Genomic DNA, 22980 nt, shown 5'->3' with positions numbered 1-22980 from the left:
AGGTAACACTAACGCGCTGTGCATGGACATTAGTGGGGTGCAGTGATTTAAGCCCAGGCACCACGTGAAGGTATTGGCAGGGGTCAAGCAGCAGGGTGACAGTGTGGGTGTTGCTTTGCTATTTCACCGTGATTCCAATATCACTATTGACTTATCTGAAGAGGAGCCAGAGCCCTGGGTCTTACTGGGAGGGAGGGAGGCAAGGTCGGTCCCATACCTTGGCTGACCCTGGGCCGCGTGCCCGGCTGGGAAAGTTCAGTTCCGCGATGGTTGTCAAGGGAATAACTAACATGTTCGCTCCCCTTCGGTAAAAATCACCCTTCTGGTTGTCAGAGCACGTTGGGTGCCACCATCGCTGACAGTGGGCCAGGGCTGGAAAGCTCTGGGCAAGGCTGACAGTGGCCATTGCCTGTCCTGCCGCCTCGGTGGCCTCCCGCTAGGACACTCAAACACAGGGAGAAAACACCAATGCACCCTCCTGTGGACACTGGTGCTGTTAAACCAAGCAAAACGATTTTTCTTTTTTTTTCTTTTTTTTCCCCCCCTAACTTTTAGGGACTTTCTGCCTGCGTTTGCTGGGGAGCAGCAGATTGGGCGCGGACAGCAGGGAGCGTTGCAGGGCGGTGAATTTGGGATTTTGGACCAGCGCGACCTGCTCCCAAGGGTTAACGTTTCCCTAAGCAGGGGGGGACAAGCAGCATTGCGTGACCTAGAGACCCAATCACAACCCGCTGCCGCTGCCCGGCTTGGGCAGCGCGTTGCTTATCTATCTGCTCAACAGCAACTCGGAGAAGGGGGTGGGGGGGGAGGGCAAATAAATAATATCAACAGCATCGTATCGCTAGCTCTCCCTGCAGACCTTGCCGTCCTGGTAATTATTAACTATTACAAACTGAGACCAGCTTTGGCTGGGGCTGGGCTCACACGTGCCAAGACCGTGAACTGGGGAGAGATTCCCCTCCGTCAACGTCTGCGCGCCCCCCGCTTCCCGCGCTACGCTAAAAAGTGGGTCTTTATATATAATAGAAGAGAGGGTTAAAAATTATGTTTGAATAAAGAAATACAAGCACCATCTGAAAACGGATTTTATTGGGCTGCTAATATCGACCGGCAGTGAGGGCGGAGGGGTGAGAGGGGTAACGAAACCCTTGGGGGCTGCAGCTCCTCGGAGGGCCGAGACGCGGTCTGGCTTCTGCGGGGGGCCCAAAAATCGCGCCTTGAGCATCCTCGCCAGCGGCAACCCATGAGCCCCAGGAAGCAAGCTCGGGTTTTGCCTACTGCATCCGTAGCTTTAAAAAAAACAACCCCAAAACCCTGCAAATTTGAAGCGCGTCGCCTTGCGTGGCGAAACCAACGGGCAGCAACGGAGGGGCTCACGGTGTGCCCGGCTATCGGGCGGTCCAGGATCCGTGCCGCCGGGCTGAGGCCGGATTCGCGCCGGGGCAAGGCAGGCCGGCACCTGATTTACACCAGCGTCGCCCCCCCCGGTTCGGCAACCCTTCCCGTGCGCCCCGCGCGCTGACCCCCGCCCTCAGCAGGTGCCTAGCGCCCGAACTGCGTTAGCTATAAAGTCTGCTTACTCCAAGCAAATGTTTCTCCATTCTTTCCTTTTTTTTCTTTTTTTTCTTTTTTTACTTCAATTTGAAGTGAAAGGTACAGTATAGCATTCAAATGCCTTTGCATTACACGGGTTTTCGAGCGCTTTTAAAACCCCCCCCATGGAAAAAAAAAATGCCTTCACAAAACTGAAACGCCCGCTGAACCGCTTCGCTGCATCCCTAGTCGCACCTTCTTCCCATATTATTTTTTTTATTGCTTTACATGGCACTTATCTTTCATTTATTTAATTTTATTCATTTGTTAAAAAAAAATAAAATCACAGCTCCTGTTTCAGCTCTCACTTTGTGTCAGTATTTCTGCCCCGTGGACGCGTTTCACAGGAAAGCGCGCTGGGAAATTGCCAAGAAAAAAAAAAAAAAAAAGTAGCACTGTGGAATAGCTCAAAGAAAGGAAAAAAAAAAAACCCCAAACCCCTGAACGCTGAAGCACAACTCGGCGTGTCCCGGCTCCTTCCCCCACTACCAGCCGGTTGCAGGGCTGCAGGCGGAGACGTGCGGACAGGAGTGACACGAGGGAACGTACAGGAGGATTCAGAAATTCAGATTTGTCGCTGATAATAACTGGCCCGCTCAACAGTATCCGAATGGAATTTCTGACTTCTCTTTGGCTCAAAGATTTAGCGTTAAGGCAAAAATAAGACACAGTGTAGAAGCTCCATCCAATCTTTGGCACAACAGCAACAACAACAACAACAAAAAATTACTGTACACATGAGCCGAGAGGGGAACGTTTCCCAGTTAAGCGAAGGGAAAAGTGCTAAATAAATTGCACATACTAAAAGGTGGCTGGCTTAAAAAACAAGAAGAAGCATCCCCGTCCTTTTCTTTTTTTTTTTTCCTGTTCCAGAGATGAAGAAAGTTCCTTGGCCAATCGTCGTCTTGAAAAAGGGGGTTCTGCAAAAAAAAAGTAAAGCCGCTTGCAGTCTTCATCTGGATCACGCAGCCTTTGCCAAGGCTAGATGTAACTCCGGCTGGAAGCGCTTCTGAATCCTCCCTTCCTAGTTATTACTCCTGGAAAGAGAAGGAGGCGCCGTCAGAGCAGTACGTGCACAGCTCGCGGGGGTTTCTTGCACGAAAAACAGAGCCCGTTTTGTGCTTTCTACGAGAAAAATCCTCCTCCCGCTTCCCACCGCCCCCGGCAGGGGCCCAGCAATGCCCCGAGCCCAAGTCTTTCCCCACCGCCCACGTTAATCTGTGCTGGACCCCGGCGGTTCGGGCTTGCTAAGACTGCTGCCGCTCGGCCCAGTCCCTCGTCCAGCCCCCGCCACCCTCCACGTTGCTCCTGCCCGTCGGCCACCTCCAACCAGCAGCTGCCTTGCCACGAAGCCGGGGCCACAATGCAAAGTTTTAAGAGTTTAGCAGGGCAACCGGGTGGTCCCCGAAGGGTGCAGAGCAACCGGGTGGTCCCTGAAGGGTGCAGAGCAACCTGGTGGCCCCCAAAGGTTGCAGAGCAACCTGGTGGTCCCTGAACATTGCAGAGCAACCTGGTGGTCCCTGAAGGGTGCAGAGCAACCGGGTGGTCCCTGAAGGGTGCAGAGCAACCTGGTGGCCCCCAAAGGTTGCAGAGCAACCTGGTGGTCCCTGAACATTGCAGAGCAACCTGGTGGTCCCTGAAGGGTGCAGAGCAACCGGGTGGTCCCTGAAGGGTGCAGAGCAACCTGGTGGCCCCCAAAGGTTGCAGAGCAACCTGGTGGTCCCTGAACATTGCAGAGCAACCTGGTGGTCCCTGAAGGGTGCAGAGCAACCGGGTGGTCCCTGAAGGGTGCAGAGGAACCTGGTGGTCCCTGAAGGGTGCAGAGCAACCTGGTGGTCCCCAAAGGGTGGCCAGCACTCAGGACAGGATAGATGCAATAGAAGAGCGAAGGAAAAAGGGGAGTTTGGGGAGGAACGGGAACACGGTAATTATGCGCTGGCTCCAGCTCCTGTTGCTAAAAAATCCGAAATGACTGCAAATGCCCACTTTTGAGAAGACCTGTGGCTTTGCAAAGCCCTCTTGGGGGCTGTTTCCCATCTCACACACTGGTCTCAGCATTATGAAGGGAAAGCAAGCGAGCCAGGACAGCCCGGACCTGCGCAAGCAGCGGCATTTAACTCTTCATTTGAGGGTTTGCACACGCTTTTCGTGTGCGTGGCATCTCAGCCTCGAGGCGTGCAACCTTCACGTTCCCTCGTGCCACCGTTAAACACCGGCATGGCCGATGCCATTTGCTAACTTCAGGCACCCACAACCTCACGGAAAGCCCCCGCGCGCCTTAAAAGCAGCCTTGCGAATCGTGCCGGGGCTCGGGGAGCCTGGCAGGTCCGGCAGAGCAGCGCAAGGCCATTTCTTTGCAGCCGCATTTATTCCTTCTTGGGGCTGGAAACAGCGGCGCCTCCCTGCAGGTCTCCGGAGCAGGGAAAACGCAGCGAGATGGCAGAAATTAGGCTTTTTTGGGGGGGGGGGAGGGGGGCTTTTTTCAACGAGAACGTGCGGGTTCGACAGGGAAGAGGCCCGGTATTTATCTGAACAAGAACCAACTCCGGTTTCCCGATGTGGCACCCGCCAGAGCCGAGACCTGAGCTGGTTACTGCGGGGGGGGGGGGGGCGCCGGAGCGGCTGCCCTGATTCGAGCCCTCCGGCGGGACGAGGCAGTCGGAAGGAACGAGGTTTCCGCGGCACGACGACAACCAGACTGGCCTCGCACAAGTGTTTCGGTCGGGAAACCTCTAAAACGGGTATCCCGACAATAAATGATAGATAATATGTGTTGATAAGCCGTAGCAGGGAAGTCGGTTTAATTTATCCCATACGGAATGAAGGTGTAAAAGCAAAAAGGAGGGAAGAAACAAGCAGGCACCGCCGGCCGGCGGGCGCCTTCCTTCCCCCCGACCCTCTTCCCCCCGGTGCGGCTGCAGCATCCCGGCGCGTTTCGGGCTCCGCAAAGTTCCCGCGCCGCCGGGCCCGGCTGCCTCCCACCCTGCCCTGGCAGTAGCCGCGCCGGCCGGCGGCTCGGCTCCGCGGCGCCCGCGCGCAGCAGACTGGCTGGCTGCCCGCTCCCGCGAAACCCGGCTATTTTTAAAGAGCCGCCTCTGCTAACGCCGAGCGCGGGGAAAGGGGCGCTCGGACCTCCTTAGCGGACCCCCCCCCCCCCCCCGGCCCGGCACCCCCGCGGAGCCACGCGGGCGCCGCAATAACCCGACAGCAGCTCTGCAGCGGGAATAAACGCTCCCTGCGGCGGGGGATCCGCTTTTAGCACAGCAGCAGCCCCGAGGCGCGGCTGAACACCCCAGCAAGCACACCGAGCGCGACAGCGCGTTATGCAACGCAACAGTCGCAGGCACAAATACAAGCGATACTAATGCAACAGGCTGCAGCTGAGACAGTGGCTTTGAATTCTGTATGTACTTCTGCATCATTTAATTCTCAAGGAATACACGTATACAAGCAAGGAATATATATATATGTGTATGCATATATATATAGCATTTTAATTTTTAATTCTTTGCGTCTGCAAACGCACGCACACACAGGGAATTAAAAATAAGCAACGCAATCCCCCAACTTTTATTGCGCTCCAACTGCTGCGCTGTTATTCATAACCCGGCTTCCTCTCTCACAAAGAGACCTTTTGCATGGTTTTTTTTTTTCCCTTTCCCTCCTGCCTCCCTAACAGCTGCGCTCAGTGTTGTATCCTGAGTGATGATGAGGTTCTGAAAGTGTTTTTTTGGAACAGATGGCCAGGAGAGAGCCGGGGAATGTGCCAGCAGCGCGCTGGGGAATGTGCCAAGTCCTGCGGTGACGGAGTGCTCTGGGTTCCAGCTCGCGTGCCTTTCCCCTGCCCTCTGCCCCAAGTGGCGCCAGCAGGACTTCCCAGCTCGCGCTCCGAACATCTGGAGTCTGCGGCTGCCAGAAGAGCGCGAGAGGGGAAAAAAAAAAATAAAAAAAATATATATAAAAAAAAAAGCCGCCCTTCCCCGCTCCAGCTTGAGCTTCCCTGCGCTCGGCGGCGGCGCTGCCTCGCGGAACAGCTAATCAAAACCAAAGAGGACGGGAGGGGGGAAGGAGAAAAAAAAAAAAAAGGAAAAAAGGAAAACGAACCTGGCGAGCTGCAGCAGCTGCGGCCGAGCCGAGGAGCGTGCGGCCCCGGGAAGAGCTGCTCTTTCGGGGTTTTCTGGGCTCGGGGCGCTTTGCCCGGCTTTCTTTCCCCTCCCCAGCCTCGCGATGCTCCCGGGGCTGTCTGGGCAGGACGGGGCGCACGGCGGGACCGTGGCCTGCCCAGCCCCCTCGGGTCCCCTCCTCGGCCACCCCTGCCGTGCCCAAGGACGGAGCGGGGTCCGGGCAGCGCATCCCTCCTCCCGGCACGTGTACTCGGCCCCGATCCCGCCAGGGCTCCGGACCCCGCCAGGGTGCTGCAGCCTCGGCCGCCGATGTCCCGCGAGGCTCCGGGCCGCTTTTACGGCCAACCCAAAGGCAACTTCTGAAAACGCAGCGTATATCCGGATCCCCCCCGGCTCCCTTTGGGAAAAGGCATCTGCAGCCCGTCAATTAGCCCCCCGGCCGCCTGCAAACGAGATCGCCCCCACCTCCGCCAAGCCTCGGTGGCAACGGCTTAAATCACTGCGCAACTGCAGTCAGGGCTGCAAAGGGGATTTTCTTCCAGCCAAAAGAGTCGGCAAAGCGAACGCCAGCTTTTCTAATTGACGCAACGGAGCGGGAGCGAGGGGGGAAAACACAACCGTCCCCCCCATTCCGCCTCCTGGGGCAACGGCGACGGCCGAGCGACGGCCTCGCAGCGGGCCGAGCGGACGACGCGGCCCCGCAGGCAAAGCCTCTGCGGGGCTACGCGCCGCCCAGCAAAAGGCGACGTCTGGGGCCGCGGGCTGCCGAAACAAGCGCCGGGCAGCTCCTCGTCCGCGCGCAAAGCTCGCGGTGCCACGGCACGCGCGCCGCTGGGCCGGGGCGCGCGACGGAGGCGCCGGGCGGACGAGGCGCTGGGGCTCGCACGGCGCGGCCTCGGGCCCGGGGGGGGGGGGGGGCCGCGCTGCGCTTTCAAAGCGAAGGGGAAAAGGGGGAAAACAAAACACCCCCCCCCAAAAAAAAGCCCCCCCCACCCCCCCGCGAAGTCGGTAATTCGGAGGAACCGCTCGGCGGTTTCCCAGACCTGATTAAAACCACACGCCGCTCGGCGAACGTGCCGATTCCAGGATTAACGAGCGCCCGGGGGCCTCCGGGCCAAGCCGCTGCCTCCTCCCGCGGCCGGCGGCGCGAGACCCCCCCGTACCCCGGCGGCGGCGGCAGCCTCCCGCGAGCCCCCGGCCCCCGCACCCCCCCCTTCGATCCCCGCGGCGGCAGTTCGGCCCCTCGTGCCGTGCCGTGCCGAGCCGAGCGGTGGGAAAGTCCTTGTGCGTCCCCAAGAGCCGGGGCGGGGGGGGGGGAATTAAGAAAAATGAAAAAGAAGAAACCTGCCCGCATCGGCCGCAGCCCTTGCGCACGCCGGGGACGGAGCCGCCGGCGCCGCGGCTTCGCTGCCCGCTCGCCCGTTAAACCCCGCGCGCGGGGTTATCTTCCCGCGCGGCGAGCGGGGCCGAGCTCGGGGCGAGCTTGCGAGGGGCCGTTTGCGTCCCCATCGGCCGCTCTTTCCCCTCGGTGCCGCTCCCGGAGATAACGGCGGGACGAGAGGAGGGAGACGCCGCGGCCGGGCGGCGGCGGAGAGCCGGGGGGACCCGCGAGCGTGCCGGCGAAGCGAGAGGACGAGGCCGCCACCGAGGAGGGGAAGGAGGGAAAAGCTTTCAATTAGCGAGGAATGCGGGCGCCGGGCGCTCAGGCAGGCGAGGAGAGAAAAGCAATGGGAAGAAAAGAGGGCGAAAGACAAGGAACGATGTTCGGGAAAGTCGCGGTGGCCAAGAAAGGAAGGAAATCCCTTTGGATATATACATATATATACATATATATATTTTAACTTTTACCGTTATTTGGGGGCAGGAGGGAGGCTGTAACATACCTTCCTTTTTTTAGATCTTCCTTCGGCTTGCAAGGTCCTAGTGCACTGCTCCACGCACTCGGAGAAGCTCATGTTACTGTGGTCAGCGCTGTAATCCAGGTCTGCTAGTCTGGCCAGGGAAAGGATATAGTTACAGGCTATTCTCAAGATGGCTAGTTTGGACAACTTTTGACCATAAGAATAGCAGGGAACCTAGAAAGGGTAACAGGGAAAAAAAAAAAAAAATTAGGCCAGATAAACAAAATACCTTGCTCGAAGCACGACAAAACAACCGCCGGTTATTTTCTTAGCGGCTTTCAACACAAATAGGAGCGCCGCTGCTAAAAGGCCAGATGGTCCCGGCAGGTTTTTGAGAAGAAGCTCCCCCGCCGGGCTCCGCGGGAAGCCAAGCGGCGGGAGCCGTCTCGCTTGCGGCGGGGCAGCTCCGCTCAACACGCGAGGGCAGGATACGGCCCCGGGCGCCTGCCCATTGCTCGGCGCCCAGGCCAGAGCGTTTTGGTTTTTTTAATTTCCCTCCTCGGCAACCCGCGCCGCTGCTTCAGTCGCGGCGGCTTCCTCGCCCCGAGCTTCGGCCCGTCGGGAGCTGCAGTGCCACCGCGGGGCTCCTTGCAGAAGAAAGCGACAGCAGAAAGGCGCCAGAATCCGGCGCTTTTGCGTGCAAACGGCACCGACAGCGGCTTCGCGGCGGTGACGCTAACCCCGCTACCCGGTGCCAACTATGTGCTGAAACGCCCCGTTTTGCTACCTCTGAACCGAGCCGGGCCACGGCAATGCCTTAAGCAACTTATTTCCTTATCCTTGAAGATTTCTAGTGCAATGTGAAGCATTCAAACCATTCAAACCGAGCGGCGTGTGTCTAAGCAAACGAACAGCATACGTTTTCTCTTGCAGCAGGTTTGATCGCGTTTAGATCACGATCCAGCAAAACGCTACATACGCCCTTCATTTTACGCGCCCAACTTTGACACGTCCGGTTTTACAGCGAACTCTTCTGCACTCAACAGGCTCGGGGCCCCCCTTTGCTCCTTTGCAAAATTGCAAAAGGTCACTTAATGCAAAAGACTCTATGGCCTCCACGAAACTGGAGCCGGGCGTTTGTCTGAAATCCATCCTCGCGGCTCAGGCCGTCTGACCGTCCGTCAGTCTAAGTTTTCATACGACATCAATCACCAGCGTGGCTGAGGGTGCCTCCAGCATGGGCCCCGTACCAGTCTCCATCCTTCTCAGCCCCCCCGGGGTGGTCACCCCGCTCAGGGCAGGAGAGCGCCGAACATTTTCTGCCGTTCTCCTGCCTGAGTGCCTGCTTTTGTTTTCTACGCTTTTTAATCCATGAATTTGGTCCAGTAAGTTGAACCTGTGTAAAATTTTGGCCTCCACAACATCCCTCGGCAAGTAGTTCCCCAAGTTTATTCCCCATTCTATATAAAAATGCCCTCCTTTTGCTTGTTTTGAATTTGGCTCCTACTGTCTTCACTTGAGGTCCTCTAGTTATTATACTGGGAGAAAGATTTTTACTCATCTCCTCTGAGCCACTCATCTTTTAAGCCCTTCATCATCTCCTCTCCCTCCTCTGTCTCTTTTCCAGAAGGAAAAGACCTAACCAGCTCAGCTGGCTGTTGTATGGAAGCCACCCCACACCTCTGACCATCCTTGCTGTTCTTCTCTGAACCTTTCCTACTTCTCTTCTACCGTTTTGGAGCTGGGAGGACCAGCTTTATTTCTCCTCCTCACTATTTCCTGCCTTTCCACCAATTATTAATTCACACTTAGGCCAAAGCCGCTTAGTTTCTTTAGTGAGGAGCTCTGCCATAACTCTTATGGAAATCCAAACCAACTACATGTCAGTTGGATCATCCTTATCCATGAGCTTGTTGATGTTAATGGAAGAATGCTATTGACCCTATGGGACATTTAAGGAATAGACTGGCCATTTGGCTTGTAGGATACAGCTGAGCTGTGTAATCTGCTCTAGACACCCCTGAGGAGGCAGGGAATTTATTTACTCTCTGGGAACACCCAGCACCAGCACCGCTTTGACCTCCGGTGGCATCTGCACAGAACGAACTCCTCCGCTGCTAACTCGAAAGGAAAAGGGATGGAGCCACTTCCACGCACCTCGTGTTGGAAGAGCACAAGGGGTCCTACGGCATTGCCCATATTCTCCTGTAGGGGCCTCTTTGCAAAGTGGGCAGCCCAGAAAAATCAAGGCCAAGCACAGTCCACATCACTCCAGGGTAAATCCGAGGGGGAGCTAGGAAGGGCTGGAGCCTGCTGGTGCAAAGCGCCCCTTTTTGCCCTGCAAAAGCTCCCTCTAAAGCCTCGCCTTCAGTTCTCTGCTGGTTTTACGCAGCAGCCAACTGTTTCCCTTCGGATGATAATACCTGGCCCCCCGACGCAATAAGCTGAGAGTGATTTTGAAAGCAGAGCCCTGGGCAGCAGAAACACCAAAGCCTCTTTCGACACTGACGTAACAAGAACAGCGGAGGGCCCAGATCAAACGGCCGCCGGAGCGAGAGACCAAAGCAAGATGGAAACTAAAATGGAAGGGTTCAGTGAAATGTGGGAATAATTTCAGAATTAGAGCAAGAAGGAAGTTAAATCAAGTGGAAGGAAAATAGACCCGAAATCCTTGAGGCTCATGCCACAGACGCTGTCCAGTTACAACACGAGAAGACAGGCAAATATCTTTTTTTTTTTCCCCCTCATCTGTTTTGCTCTTTCTTTTGTGTGTTGTTCTTTAAAAAAAAATAAAAATAAAAACCAAACTGTTTCGCAGGGCATGTTTGCTGCAAGTTCCAAGAAAGATCGCAGTGTTAACACAGTTGACAAAACCCTCGACTGGGATTACACAACGCTTTTCCCACACACTGCGGCAAAGTCCAGCCTGGCGCAGCCCTGGGCACATGCGGGGCGAGTTCCACCTTGTGCAGCTCCGACACCACAGCGATGGGTGCGGGGACATTAGGAGATAAGAGTTTTCGCCATGGAAACCGTGTTAAAATAACTGTTTCGTAGGAACCCTCCCTGTCTTGGCTCAGCTCCTGCCATTTTAATGTTTCCTTTTGAATTAAACATGGGAAACTGAGAGAGGAATGAGCCACTTAGTTCAGCTCCAGATCCAAAGCTTCCCCCACCAGCTGGGGAAAGAAAGCGAATTTTGGTTTTATCCTTTCTGATTTTAAGCAGGAGGTAGCGCGAGTCTATTGCATCCCTGGTGAGAAGCACCCCCCTTCCTTCTGCCGTCCTCTCGTGCCCATCACGTCTGAGCTGGTGCGAGAGCGGAGCGGAGCAGGTTCACTCGTGTGCTGTTAATTCAAGTATTTTCCTTATCTGACCTCACCAACTTCTGCCAAGAGGCAGCACAGCCCCCCGTCTTGCCTGCTTTATTTGCAATCATGAAAAGGAATTAGGAAGGAACCGCCACTGAAATTTCACACCGGTGCAAAGGAATGCAGCTGTCTGCTAGAAAGGAAGGGATATTGGCACCATCCTCGGCTTTGTGAGATCAACACAGCGCTGGGCTGGGACCAGCAGCAACCAGAGCCTGGGCCAGAGGATGTTTGTTGGTCATGTCCGTAAAGTGCTTTGCAGCGTCTCAAGGGTCTTATCAGCGTCCCTCGGGCTGGCAGGGGCTGGAAGCAACGCAAAATGTGCGCTCTTGAAATATATTCCTGCGCCCAAGTTCTTCTTTGGCAGGAAGATAGGACAGGATGTGACCTCACAGGTCTCGTCCATTCTTGACGTCTGTGATCCAGAGGCAGAGCCCTCGGAAAACCAAAGATGCTCCCTTTGAAGTCCATGGGAAGCTTGCGCTGGACTTCACCGGAGCAGCATTTGGCCCTCGGCCATCTCTCCGGGGAAGGCAAGGCTCCAGAGATTTAGTTTCTTCCACCAAAGACGGAGTCTTGGAGTTGATTCTCACCCAAAGCAAAAGAGAGGAGACTGTGGGATGAGGTTGGGGAGGACAGTGAGTAGGTGGGTGAGGGGGGCCAACAACAGCTCCCGCCAAACGAGGGTACAGGGTATATTCACCCTGATGGGTCTGGTGGAAAATCAGGACCGTTCCATGGACTGATTTGAGCAGGTTCCTCCTGCATCTACCGGAGCACCCTGCAGGGCAGAATAGGGCCCCACGAGCACGCCAGGGAAGATGAGGTGGCTCTGAGGCAGAGGAACATCTGTGTTTACAGCGCAGTATAAAGTAAGCCCTCCTGACAGCTAGCTGCCGCCACAACATGCCATAATAAGCTGATGAATTTACCTGTCTTCTAATTCATCTGCTTTATTTTTATGCTGGGAGTTAAACCGTCTCCGAGTGCCGCTGGGAAGCAGCTGGCTGGCTCGCTGACGAGCCCTTTTGGAGCAGGCAGCGTAGCTTCACCGTCTCGTTCGCGCTCAGCCTCGTGCCAAAAACATTTCCAGAAGGTTCATGCAAATGTCCAGGGCTTAATAGCTCGGGCTTTCTTACATCCCTCCTTCCAGCCTGGGGCGAGCCGGATGCTTGCCAAGGTCCAGGTACCTTGGGGAAAGGTGGCAGGTTGGGGTGGCAGGTTGGGTGCCTGTTGGGTGCTCCTTGCTCTCCGAACCCAAGCCTAGGAGAAACCTCTCCCTGGCCTCTGTCCCCATCGCATCTCTCCACGGCTAGGGTCTGCAGTGCTACTGAGAGGAGGAGGAGGGAAGATTAACAACTTGACAAGCTGAAGACTTTGCCCAGAACATCACTGCTTGTTTTCACAAACTCTTCCTTCGCGGAGAGCATTTGGAAAGAGTTCTCAATAGGCATTTTTGTTTCTGTCTGGCTGCAGAGGTCGGGGTGAATACAGACAATCAGCACAAGCACATGTCTCCACCGACTTCTTGGAGGACCTGCTGGTTGACCAGTTGGTTGGTGTGTCCAAATTCTCCAGCTTGGGACTTGGCATTCCTACCTCATTCTTCACTGTTATGCACCCTGAGTCCTCCCACCATCCCAGGAGGGATGATGATGATCTATATGTCTGTACCAGGGAAGAGTGTGCAAGTGTGGCTGCAACGTCCTTTCACCATCCTGCCAGGCTCTTCCAAAGCAGTGGGATACCTGTGGGTGCCTGCAGTAACTGTGCCGGGGATGCGGGCAGCTGAATTAACTCCATGAAGAGTCAGAGCACGTATTTCTCCCGTGGATCTCCAGGAACCCAGAGAAATGTGGCACATGGTTCAGAGCCACCAAGCAATCAATCCCCCATGGGATGAACCCAGGTGCTACAGGGTTCATCATACGCTTTCTGCACACCCCTGTGCAGCCTGCCCTGCACAGGCACGGCCAGGCAGTGACCACGCAGCACCACTCCTTCGCAGCAACTTCTCCTTCCTAAGCAACCGACGCTTCAGAAAGGGAACGGTCACCTTCCCCGAAAGTAGAGGTTTGAATGAAGCAAGGCAGGACCCCGCGAGCTGTGCAGGTGGACGTGGGCAGGAACCAAAGTGCCAAGCTTCCCTCTGGTCTGGTGGCATCACTGCAGCAGGTGCTCAGCAGAGCCCTGTTCCTGCTGGCCGTGGGGGCTATTTTACACCAGTAGGTGTGGGATGCTCTTGTTTCTCGGTCCCCACACTGACTATGGGGAACGGCAAGCCCACTGCTAGCAAAGGAATCAGCTTAAGAAAAAGCCTCACCCCTGTCTCGACACATGCAGCGAAGCATCCAGCCCAGGACCAAACCCAACTTACTTAAAAATGTCAACAAAACCAGAAGCAGCATCGCCCGGACGGGAAGCGTCACCGCAGCTGAGGCTCCTTCGCCTCACGGGTGGGTCTACACTATCGCATAACTCGGCTGCCGGTTCGCTCCCAGCCCCTGGCTCCCCCAGCGTCCACATTGCAGAGGCGTTAGCTCACTCCTGGAGCGACCGGACTGGCTTCCTCCAAACAAAACCGAGGTGTGGTGCTGGGCGAGTTCACCCCCGAGAGCTCCTCCCAACAGCAGGCCTGGCTCCACGCCGTTTTGGACAGTCCTCCAGCACTATCCCGGGCAGTGCCGCACCCTCCCACGCATCCTTGGGGCACGCACCGCGTGTCCCCACTGCTGTGCTTTAGAAATACCACAGCGGTGAGCTGCTGCAGAGCTCTGCTCTTATTGTATGTTCAGCAGAACCACCCTCCAAAATAATAACTACATGGAGGGCTGCTGGGGTATCGCAGGGGCCTGGAGAAAGCCCAGGGCCACGGACGCGGCAAGTCTGCTCCAGAAGGGGCTATGCATGGGCCAAATTCAGGGAATAGGGAACAAGCTCCATTGGAGTTAACGACATTTACACCAGCACCGACTTGGTGATTCTTCAGAGATTCTTCAGAGTCTCTGGCCGGCGCTGGAGGACCGCGGTGTTTCCTGCTTCCTTGTTATCCCGAGAGCCAGCCGACCTCCCTCAACATGGCACCCCGGTGAGCTGCAACGCCGAGCCGCAATGCAGTGCAATGCAATGCAAGCTCCAATTCCCTCTTTTGCAACGCAAGCTCTGCTCTCCTCCTAGAGGAGCATCCCTGCCCGGCCGGGGGACGGCGCAGAGCAGGACCGGGGGGGACACATCATCCCGCAAACACGCGGGGGGCACAGGCCAAAGGAGCCGCAGGCCAGCAACAAAGAGTCCAATGGTCTCAGCCGCGAGGTCCCGCTCCCCGTCCCACCTCCCAGCCACAGCGGCTGCAACCAAGAGAGTAATTTGAGAGTGGATTAAGGCAGGGAGCGGAGGCTGGATTCAAAGCCCGCTGCAGCAAACCGGAGCCTTTCCTCTGATTTCAGCGGGAGCCGAAAGAAAACACAGAGGTTAACTCGGGGTGGCTGCAGCGGGCAGAGCAAATACCTCCCGACGGGAGCGGATTTGTATCGGAGGATCAAATCAGCCAGCAAGTGGCGAAGGGAGCAAACAAGCTGCGCTCCGGCTGACGCGCAGTCACTGCTGTCAGGGTTCCTGTCCTTTTGTCTGGGCTCTCCTTTATTTTCTCTCCCCTTGCGTTGCTTAAGGCCAGCGTTTTGTCATCTTCTCCAGCTGCTAAACCACAGCGCCTGCCCCCCTCTCCCTGCCTGCGCTCTAAACAACCGTAGCCGCCCTCCACGCTGGCTCCGACCACCGAGGTGCCCCCGTGAACGCCGTGCTGTCGGATGACAACCCCACACGTTGGGAGCGACGTGGGGAGGATGTGCCCGCGCCGGAGCTCCTGCAGCCAAGCGGCGCCTCTCCAATTGCTGCTGTGGAGCACGGCCAAACCCTGCTGCCAACCCCAGCAACCTCAACAGGAGGTTCTTCTCCAGGAGTGGGGTTTTAATGTGTCTTAGGGTGTCTTGCTGGCTGGGATCCCAAAGGGAATGAATCACTGGGAATAGCGCTGGGAGATCTGGTGAGCAGGTGATGGAGGAAACCCCTCCGTGATGGAGAAGACCCCTGAGGGGGGAAGAGCCCATGGTGTCCCCAGCACGCAGCAAGGGCAGAGCAGCATCACCGGCTGCAGACTGTGTCCTGTCTGCAGAGGTGCCAAACCGCAGCTGCCCCAGGGCAGACGCAAACAGGGCGAGCATGTACCGATGCTGCTCCAGAATAGCTGTTCCTCAGCCTCCACCACTTTGTGGCCGAGGCTCTTCTCAAGCCGCAGGTCCCGCCTGCACTTAGGGCCTGGCTTGTTCTTCCACAAGCTTGTCCGAAACCGCACAGAGAGTTAGCACCCACGGCACCCCGCAGCAACACAACCTCCTTCTGCGGCCGTGCTCAGACTGTGCTTCCCGATGTCTCACCACCATCCCAGCAGGAGCGAGCGGGGTCTTTTCTGCACTGATTTAACTACAAGCCACTGCAGCCACGTGCATGCCAGCAGCTAAAAGTGAAAGGACATTAGTCGGGAAAACTCAGCTCTGGCAGCCAGAAAGCCCTATAAAACCTAAAATATCTCCAGCAGCCACACGAGTGGCAGAGAGAGGGCCTGTCAGCTGCTGAAGGCAAGAGAGTCCTGGTAATGCAGTGGTGAAAAGATGGAGAGAAACGCCAATACACTTCAAGGGAAAATGAATGTCTGCGGACACATTTGCTCCCGGCGCAGAGGCTCTAGCGCGCTGAGGCTCTGTGCGCTGCGCTCTTGAGGAGGAGCTGGACAGCAGTGCTCTAGAGAGAAAACAGATGTGCAAACGCAGGCAGGCTCCAGATCAGAGGCTGCTGTGCTCGCCTCCATCTATCGAGGGAGAGTCTGCTGCCACCTTAGGGTCTCTCGGCACAGCTGAGCAAGTGCGACTGCAACGCTCACTAGTGCGAGCGTCCTCGTGCAAGCTAGTTTCCTCGAGTGCCTGCTGCAGACCAACAGCGGAGAGCCTTGTTCATGGCAGCGCAAGCCCTCCGGGAGCAAACCCGGTTGCTAGTCCATGCTGTAATAAGTTTAAAGCTGGCCCCGTTTCGTGCTTGCAGTGCCCTGGAAAAAGAGCCCCTTGCTGCCGAAAGGGATCTGCAGGCAAAACAGTGTCTGAGGCCTGGCCTGGTTAGCAGCGGCTCTGGAGATGTGGGGTGGTGGTGTCCCATCTCATCTTCTCTGACCTGGGCTTGCGCTGCTGCAGTGTCAGGAACTGGAAGAGTCACCAGCGTGAGGGCGTTTCAGAGCGAGGCCAGAGATAACCTCGGTTCTCATGAACTCGGTGCTGCGTCACAGTCCACATCAGAAGCATCTGGGTTCATTGACCACTCACTGACCATGGGTAAAAGAAAAGGGATATGGAAGCGACAGCCAGTCACAGCCCTTAACACACCTCCTGGAGGGTCCTGGAGCAATTAGCACAGCGCAGGAACCCCCAAAAGACCAACTAACACCTGCGTTGCCGCCCAAGGCCGGGGAAGGGCAGCAGAATGCTATCGTGAGGAGTCGTCCACCTGAGGGGGCAGGGGCAACACCAGGAGGGACCCTCCAATTAGGAGTTACAGACTAACCCAACCACTCAATACCTGCTGGGAGATGCAGCAGCAGAGAGAAAAACCTAGCAAAAATATTTCCAGCGTTTCAGAGTGTTTTCCAGCAGGAAACATTCTCCATGTGGAGCTCTCCTGCTGGCCTCAAGAGTCTTGTCCGTGGTTCACTTTGGCAAACGATACTCAGGGGAGAAAAAGCTCCCTCCAGAGAGGTCACACTTGCCAGGATTAGGGTGAAGGCACTGCTATTGGATCATCCTGTGAATGTGCTGGCAGCATCTGCTCTTCAGTCCCATGTTAGCATCATGACCATACACTGAAGGCAGCAAGGGGATGCAGAAGGAGAGAGACCCTTGTCCCTGATGGCTGTGACACAAGGCGAGAGCACAACGATGACAGCACATCTCTCAACAGCGGACTGCTTTCCAGCGCAGACAGCTGCCCATCATGGTCCCACCTTGGAGGAGCCCTGGCCTCGGAGGCAAGCTGGGGACAGCTAAGCGCTCCGCGACACGGCTGGATTAACCTTTCTCCTTGTGCGAGACAGCTGAGGTCACGTCTTCCCCCACCAAGCCTAAAAAAGCCTTCCTGCCATCTGGAGAGCTAGCCTACACAAGGCGAAACGTGCGTGCCAGATGTGCGCAGCTGCGGCGCGCGCGGGGGCTGCTGCCAGCGGCCCATCTGCCCCGCGTTGGGCGGGCGCCGAGCCGGGCGGAGCGGAGGAGAGGAGAGGGCGGCTTTCCTCCCCTGCTCCGCACCCGGCACGACCCGGCGCCGCGGCCCGGCCAAGCCCGATCCCACGGGGCTCTCGCCTCCCTTCCCAAAGAAGGAGCGTGGGGCCGGGCGCGTGCAAGTGCGACGCTCCCCGGTGCCGCTCGCCTGCCCGGCCGCAGGGACGTATCGGTTTCAGGGCTTCGGGAAAAGGCGCCCAGCTGCTTAAGAGCCTGATACGTGATGACAAGGAGGGACTGGAGGAACAACCGAAGAACGACAAGTAAACCGAGGTCTGCGCGCAGCCTCCCCGGCTGACAGCGCAGGGATTACCTCCCGCGCACGCCTTCCTACGCCGCGGCGATGGGAAAAGACCGCGCTTCAACGAGGCATCGGAAACTCTCCCTGCAGCACTTATCTCCAAAAATAAATCTCCCCACGCTCTCGCTTCACTGGCCATGTTGCTGCAGAAAGAAATGTCCTTTCTCCCCCGCAAGGATGAGCGGAGGCTCCTAAAAACCCTGCCGCCGGCCCCGATGGGGATGATTTGAGTGACAAGCCAGCGCCGCGCGTATGTGCAATGAAGCCGACTGTCACCTGATGTCATGTACAGCACCAAGCACGCCGCTGGCAGCCCAGCAAGGAATGAATCCAAATGTCATCCAATGCTGGTCCGCACAGCCAGCCCACCCCTCAGCAAATTGCTAGGAAAACCTTGCGGCAAACAGTTCCCGGAGAATGACTCCTTTCTCCCTTCGGAGCGAATACAGCCCCGCTAATATGCTGCAGCGCCGACCCTGGAGACCAGCTTTCCTGGGAAGAGAGGACAGCAACTTGTTCTCCAGGCTTTCTGGACTCCCAGCTGAGTCCAGGGCTGAAATGATTTATGGAAACAGGGCCAAGGCCAGGAATCTGAGGCTTTTCAAGAGTTGCCCATTTCCCCAAAGAGCGCGGCTTTAATTTGTTGCTTGCCTGACTTGCGCTTGAGGCTCAGCCTAGAACAAGATTGCCAGTGATTTGGGAAATCAGTGCTACTTCCCCTTGCGGTTTTGGTGGTGTAGATGCCGGTCCACGGAGAATTCGACTGCCACTTCCATGCGCGTCTCGCACAGTCGCCACACAAGCGAGGTACGGAAGCAGCTCCGAGAAACAAAACAGGCCCAGGCTGGCAGCTGCATTTACCGGGGAAGCGGCAGTCTCTGCGCACGGGGGCTAGAGCAGCCAGCGCATACCAGCTCATCCCACCACCGCGCGGCGATTAGAAACGCTCAAGCTCAGATGCTTCTCGGCAGCCCTCTCCTGACACAGCCCAGCTCGCAGCCAGCTCTTCCCACCGAGGCCGGAGTTGGAGGGCTGCTCACAAAAGCGAGTGGTGGGGAAGGATTAACCCTTGGGGTGCAGCCACCCAACCAGAAAGCAGGATTGGGCCCCAACGCGAGCACGCTCACGGGTGGCTCCGTGGCCTGGCTCGGGTGCGTAAAGGCTGCAGGACAAACCAAAAGCCTTCCTGCGAGCGTTGCGCGGAAGGGAGCATCGCGGGAGCGGGGATGCTCGGCCTCTCGCGGCTGGCCTCAGCAGCAGCAGCTCGCAGGCCCCAAGCCCTGGGGATTTTCTCCTTCCTTTACACACCTGGAATAGAACTGCCGGACTCGAAAAGCAAAGCAGTTGGGACAGCTGCACTTTTACCGTCTAACAGCACACCTTGATCTATCAGTGAGTGCTGTAGCGTGCTTAAACACAGGCGTATAAGGGGTTAGTATAGGGGTCAGGGCACTGACTTGGGGAACATAGGAGAATCACGAGGCTGCGTTACAGCCTTGCTTCCTTCACTGTATCTCTCATCTTCCATGTGCCGGGGAGGTGACCGGGATGGAAGGATTTCGTCCCAAACACCAGTTAACTCAATCTCCCTTGAGCATGTGGGAACACTCCTATTACTCATCCACAGAAGACCATGAGGATTTTCAACACACCTTAACAAGAAAACCTGGCTCCATACGCACTCGAAGCACAGGCTGCACTGAAAACCATGGAAAACTAACCAGGAGGAGACCACAACTTAACTCTTCCTGGCGGACACGGGTCCCACAGAAAGTTTCAGGGGCGGCTGAGGAACCCCAAGAGCCCAGGCGCCCCCCACAAAAGCCAACACGAGCGAGGCGCTGCCCGAATTCCCAGCGACTCCTTCGGGGCAGCCCACCCCAGCGGGAGAGCCAGCGCACGCGCGCGCTCTCACACAGCACGGGAGCATCACCCCGGCGCGCAGCTCGGGCAAAGGCCCCCCTTCGCCCCCCGTGTTTCCACTTGGAGGCCTTTTCCCCTCGGGGCTTGTTTCATTTTTCCTCCGTCCGCGCCATTCCCTCAGCGGCGGGGGGGAGGGGGGGGCTCAAAAGTTTTCCAGCTGCGCGCAAATCGCAAGCCCGTATTTATCTATCGTTATTGTTCGCACAGTCCCAGGGCTGGTGCTTCCAGGCATTTTGAGCCGACTTCCCCCCCCTTCTGTGCGGCGTCCTACCCGGAGCTCCTGCCTTTAAACTCCCTTGCGCTCAGAACTGCCCCAGGGGAGGCACTTTCGGGCGCCGGGCGCGCTCGCGGCCCGCTCCCCGCGCGCCCTCTCCGCTCCGCTCCGCGCTGCGCGGCCGGGGCGGGGGGCGGCTCGCGGCGCCGGCTGCGCGGGGGCTCCGCGGCAGGTACCTGCTTGCGCAGCGCCTCGAAGGCGGCGCTGATGGTGTGGACGCGGGTCCTCTCGCGGGCGTTGGCCAGCAGCCGCCGCGTCTGCTGCAGGGCTTTGATCTCGGGCGAGACGCCGGCCGCCTCGGCCGGGCGCGGGCGCGGGGAGGCGGCGGGCGGCGGGCGGGCGGCGGGGCCCGGCGCCGCGGCGGGGCAGGCGCCGCCGGCGGGGCAGAGCGCGGCGCTGCGCGGCTCCCAGGCGGGCGGCGGCGGCGGCGGCTGCGCGGCGCCGGGCGGCGGCGGCGGCGGCGGCGGAGGGGCGCGGAGCCCCGCTTGCCGCCGCCCGCCCAGCACTTTGAGCTCCACGCGGAAACTTTTGCAGCCGTGCAGCGGCGCCGCTCGGGCTTTGCGCCGCAGCCGCCGCAGGCCGCCGAGGTCGGCGGCGCAGAGGCGCGGCCAGGGCTCGCCCGCGGCCAGCGGCGTGCTCCGCATGGCGCGGGGCGCTGCGCGGCCGCGCTCAGCGGCTCCCCCGCCGCGCCGTCCCCGTCCCCGCTGCCGCCGCCGCGCCGGGGCAGAGCCCGCCGCCGCCCATCTGCGTGCGCTCCGCCGCGGCGCGCAGCGCAGCGCGGCCCCGGCCCGCCGCTGCCGCCGTCCGTGCGCCCGTCCGTGCGCCGCTGCCCGCAGCCTGCCTCCCGCCGCCGGCAGCCGGCCCGCCGCGCCGATGAGCGGCTTTAAAGAAACAGGAAGGCTGGCTTTTTTTTTTTTCTTCCCAAAACAGCTGTGCTGCCAATCTCCTTTGTTCATCCCCCCCCCCCTTCCCTTCCCTTCCCTCCCACCCCACTCCCACTTTCTTCTTTAATCTCGCTCTTCCATGCGATGGAAGAGAAATCCTGCCCCCCGGAGACTCGCGGCGACCCGCCGTGTGCGCTTTTTTTCCCACCACCCCCCAAGGGAAATTCCCCGTTTCCTCTGGTTTCTACCCCATTCCACTGGCCCTGGCTGCTCTCCCCCTACCACTGATTTCCCTCATCAAGGTCCTGATCTGCGGGGTGTGTGTGTGGGGGGTGCCTTCATAAATATGCCCCTGAGAAGTGTGTGCACCCAGGCGGGATGGGGAGCAGGGGGAGCCGGGGAAGCTCTAACACCTCGCAAATACCCCTTCCATCACCGCTTCGCCGTTTGCGAATCCCTGAAGCCTCAGGTCTTTTCGGCTGCTACTCTGCTATTGACTTCTGATCCGCTTGGAAGCATTACCCTGCAGCAAAGGGCAGCCCTGGTTTGCACAGGGAGGACGAGGAAGCCTGGACGAGCGGGTGATCGCTACTGGCTGCAGTCTGCCTTCTGCCGGCACCCCGAAACCCCTTAACTACCCTTACCTCCCGACACGGGGGGTCCAGCCCCAGCACAGCAGAGCTGCTGGTCCTGCAGAGCAGGCGTGCAGGGTGCAGGGAGGGTTGCAGAGGTGTGGGGACTTGCCTCAGGTCCCAGCCAGAGCAGTGACACAGCTGGGAATAAACCGTATATCACAGGATCATAGGAAAATTTGCCTTGGACAGGACCTCAAGGAGGTTAGCTATCGTCTTTAGAAGTATCTTCATTATTTAGGAACCTGGCTTCTTCTTTCAAGTCACTTAAGCCCCTGAGAAGTTAAGTTTTATTGGGAACCAATGGGATGTAAGCTATGAGTTGCTTCAGTTCTCTGCAGAAAAGGGGATGTTGGCTCTTAGTCCTTCTCCCCCTTGGCACGTCAACCCAGCACACCTCAGCGCCATGGGGCTGAGTGGAGGCAGCTTGTACTGAGCTAGTCGAGGTTCATGAAGCAAGAAGAGCTCTGCCTGGTGGCCAGTGGGCTCTGTTTGTTACTGCTGTGGCCAGGCTGCCCCAGGGCAGGGTTAGCATGGGTTTCTCCAGGTGACCCTGTATTGGAGAAGGTTTGGAGACCAGTACTGAGGTATCTCCCCTCCTGGTTCTGAGCCATCTCTATCACAGCCATGCTGCCTCCTCCGTTACATCCTCAGCCCAAGATGTCACTGGAGATTGGCTCTCTTTTAAGTGAGTCAATTGAATCCAAAAATGCCTGGCTTCCCTGTGCAGGTAATGTTGCCCCCCTGCCTTGCAGTGATGCTGGCAATGTCCGTCTGGCTCTGCAAACGCCTCTGAGACCCTCGGATGGAGCGTGTGAATTATTGCTGTTATGTGCCAAGGCACACCCTAAAGACCATTTTCTCCCTCTCTCGTCTCTCAGTTGCTTTCAATCTCAAAGAGGAGAGCCAGCCAAAGGGGTTTTGATTAACCTGGTTTCTCCCAAAAGTGCTGGTGGGTGGCAGTGGCACTGCCAGCAGGGTCTACCCTAATCATTCAAGAGATCTGTCTTCCAGCGGAGGCTTAACATTGAGATTTTTGTGGCCGTTAAACATTCGGTGTCTCTTCTCACAAGAGAAGAGGGATTAAACCTGAGATCTTGGCCAGACTTCAGTTTCAGCAATTAAATTCTGCCTACCTAAAATCCTCCTGCTGTTTCAACTTGGCTCGTTGGACCAAATCCATTTGGGGCATAGATGAGCGAAGCCCATTAAAAACAAAGGGTTTTGGAGCCATTTACACACTTATTTCTCATGTCTTGCCCCTAAGCCGTGTGTACTTTCTGGGCGCTGCTCCTTTGGTGGTAGCTGCGTTGTAGAGGGCTCCCGAGAAGAAACCTAAACCTGAGCGTTCCCCGGCACATAGCTGCGTGTCAGACCTGCCCTTCTCTCGTTTTAGTATCCTCGTGGTGAGCGGTCTCACGAGGGAGCGGGTGAGGCCGGAGCTGGGGCTCCGTCGTGCTGCGCGGAGGCAGTGGCTGCTGGGCAGGGTCGCGGTGGCCCTGGCCCCTGGCGTGACGCTCTGCCCACCTTGCCCCCCGATGGAAGTCAATGACTGATATGACTCCAAGTAGAAAGAAAAAGGAAATGGGAACAACCTCTGCTGATAGGTGGCAAGATCCAGCACTTGGTGCTGTTTGGCTTGGGTGGAAGGACTGTCCCCCGCTCCCAGGGCGGGCAAAGTGCTGCTGCAGGCTGGTGCCGAGCGAATGACTCCCCCCAA

General features: G+C 57.6%; 1 protein-coding gene across 1 annotated transcript; it reads right to left on the bottom strand.

Annotated features, from left to right (window-relative positions):
* Nucleotides 1-1067: 1067 nt before the first annotated feature.
* Nucleotides 1068-20424, bottom strand: ATOH8 (atonal bHLH transcription factor 8). Its single transcript, XM_067297200.1, has 3 exons — nucleotides 19921-20424; nucleotides 7601-7792; nucleotides 1068-2630 (listed from the first exon to the last, which is right to left on the bottom strand). Exons 1-3 carry the CDS (start codon nucleotides 20386-20388, stop codon nucleotides 2625-2627), a joined length of 666 nt encoding a protein of 221 aa, XP_067153301.1. The 5' UTR covers nucleotides 20389-20424; the 3' UTR covers nucleotides 1068-2624.
* Between the last annotated feature and the right edge of the window lie 2556 nt (nucleotides 20425-22980).

Source organism: Apteryx mantelli, chromosome 5 (assembly GCF_036417845.1).
Source record: "Apteryx mantelli isolate bAptMan1 chromosome 5, bAptMan1.hap1, whole genome shotgun sequence".
NCBI lineage: Eukaryota > Metazoa > Chordata > Aves > Apterygiformes > Apterygidae > Apteryx > Apteryx mantelli.
The sequence above is the reverse complement of the archived record's forward strand: the minus strand, read 5'-3'. Positions and strand labels throughout refer to the sequence as shown.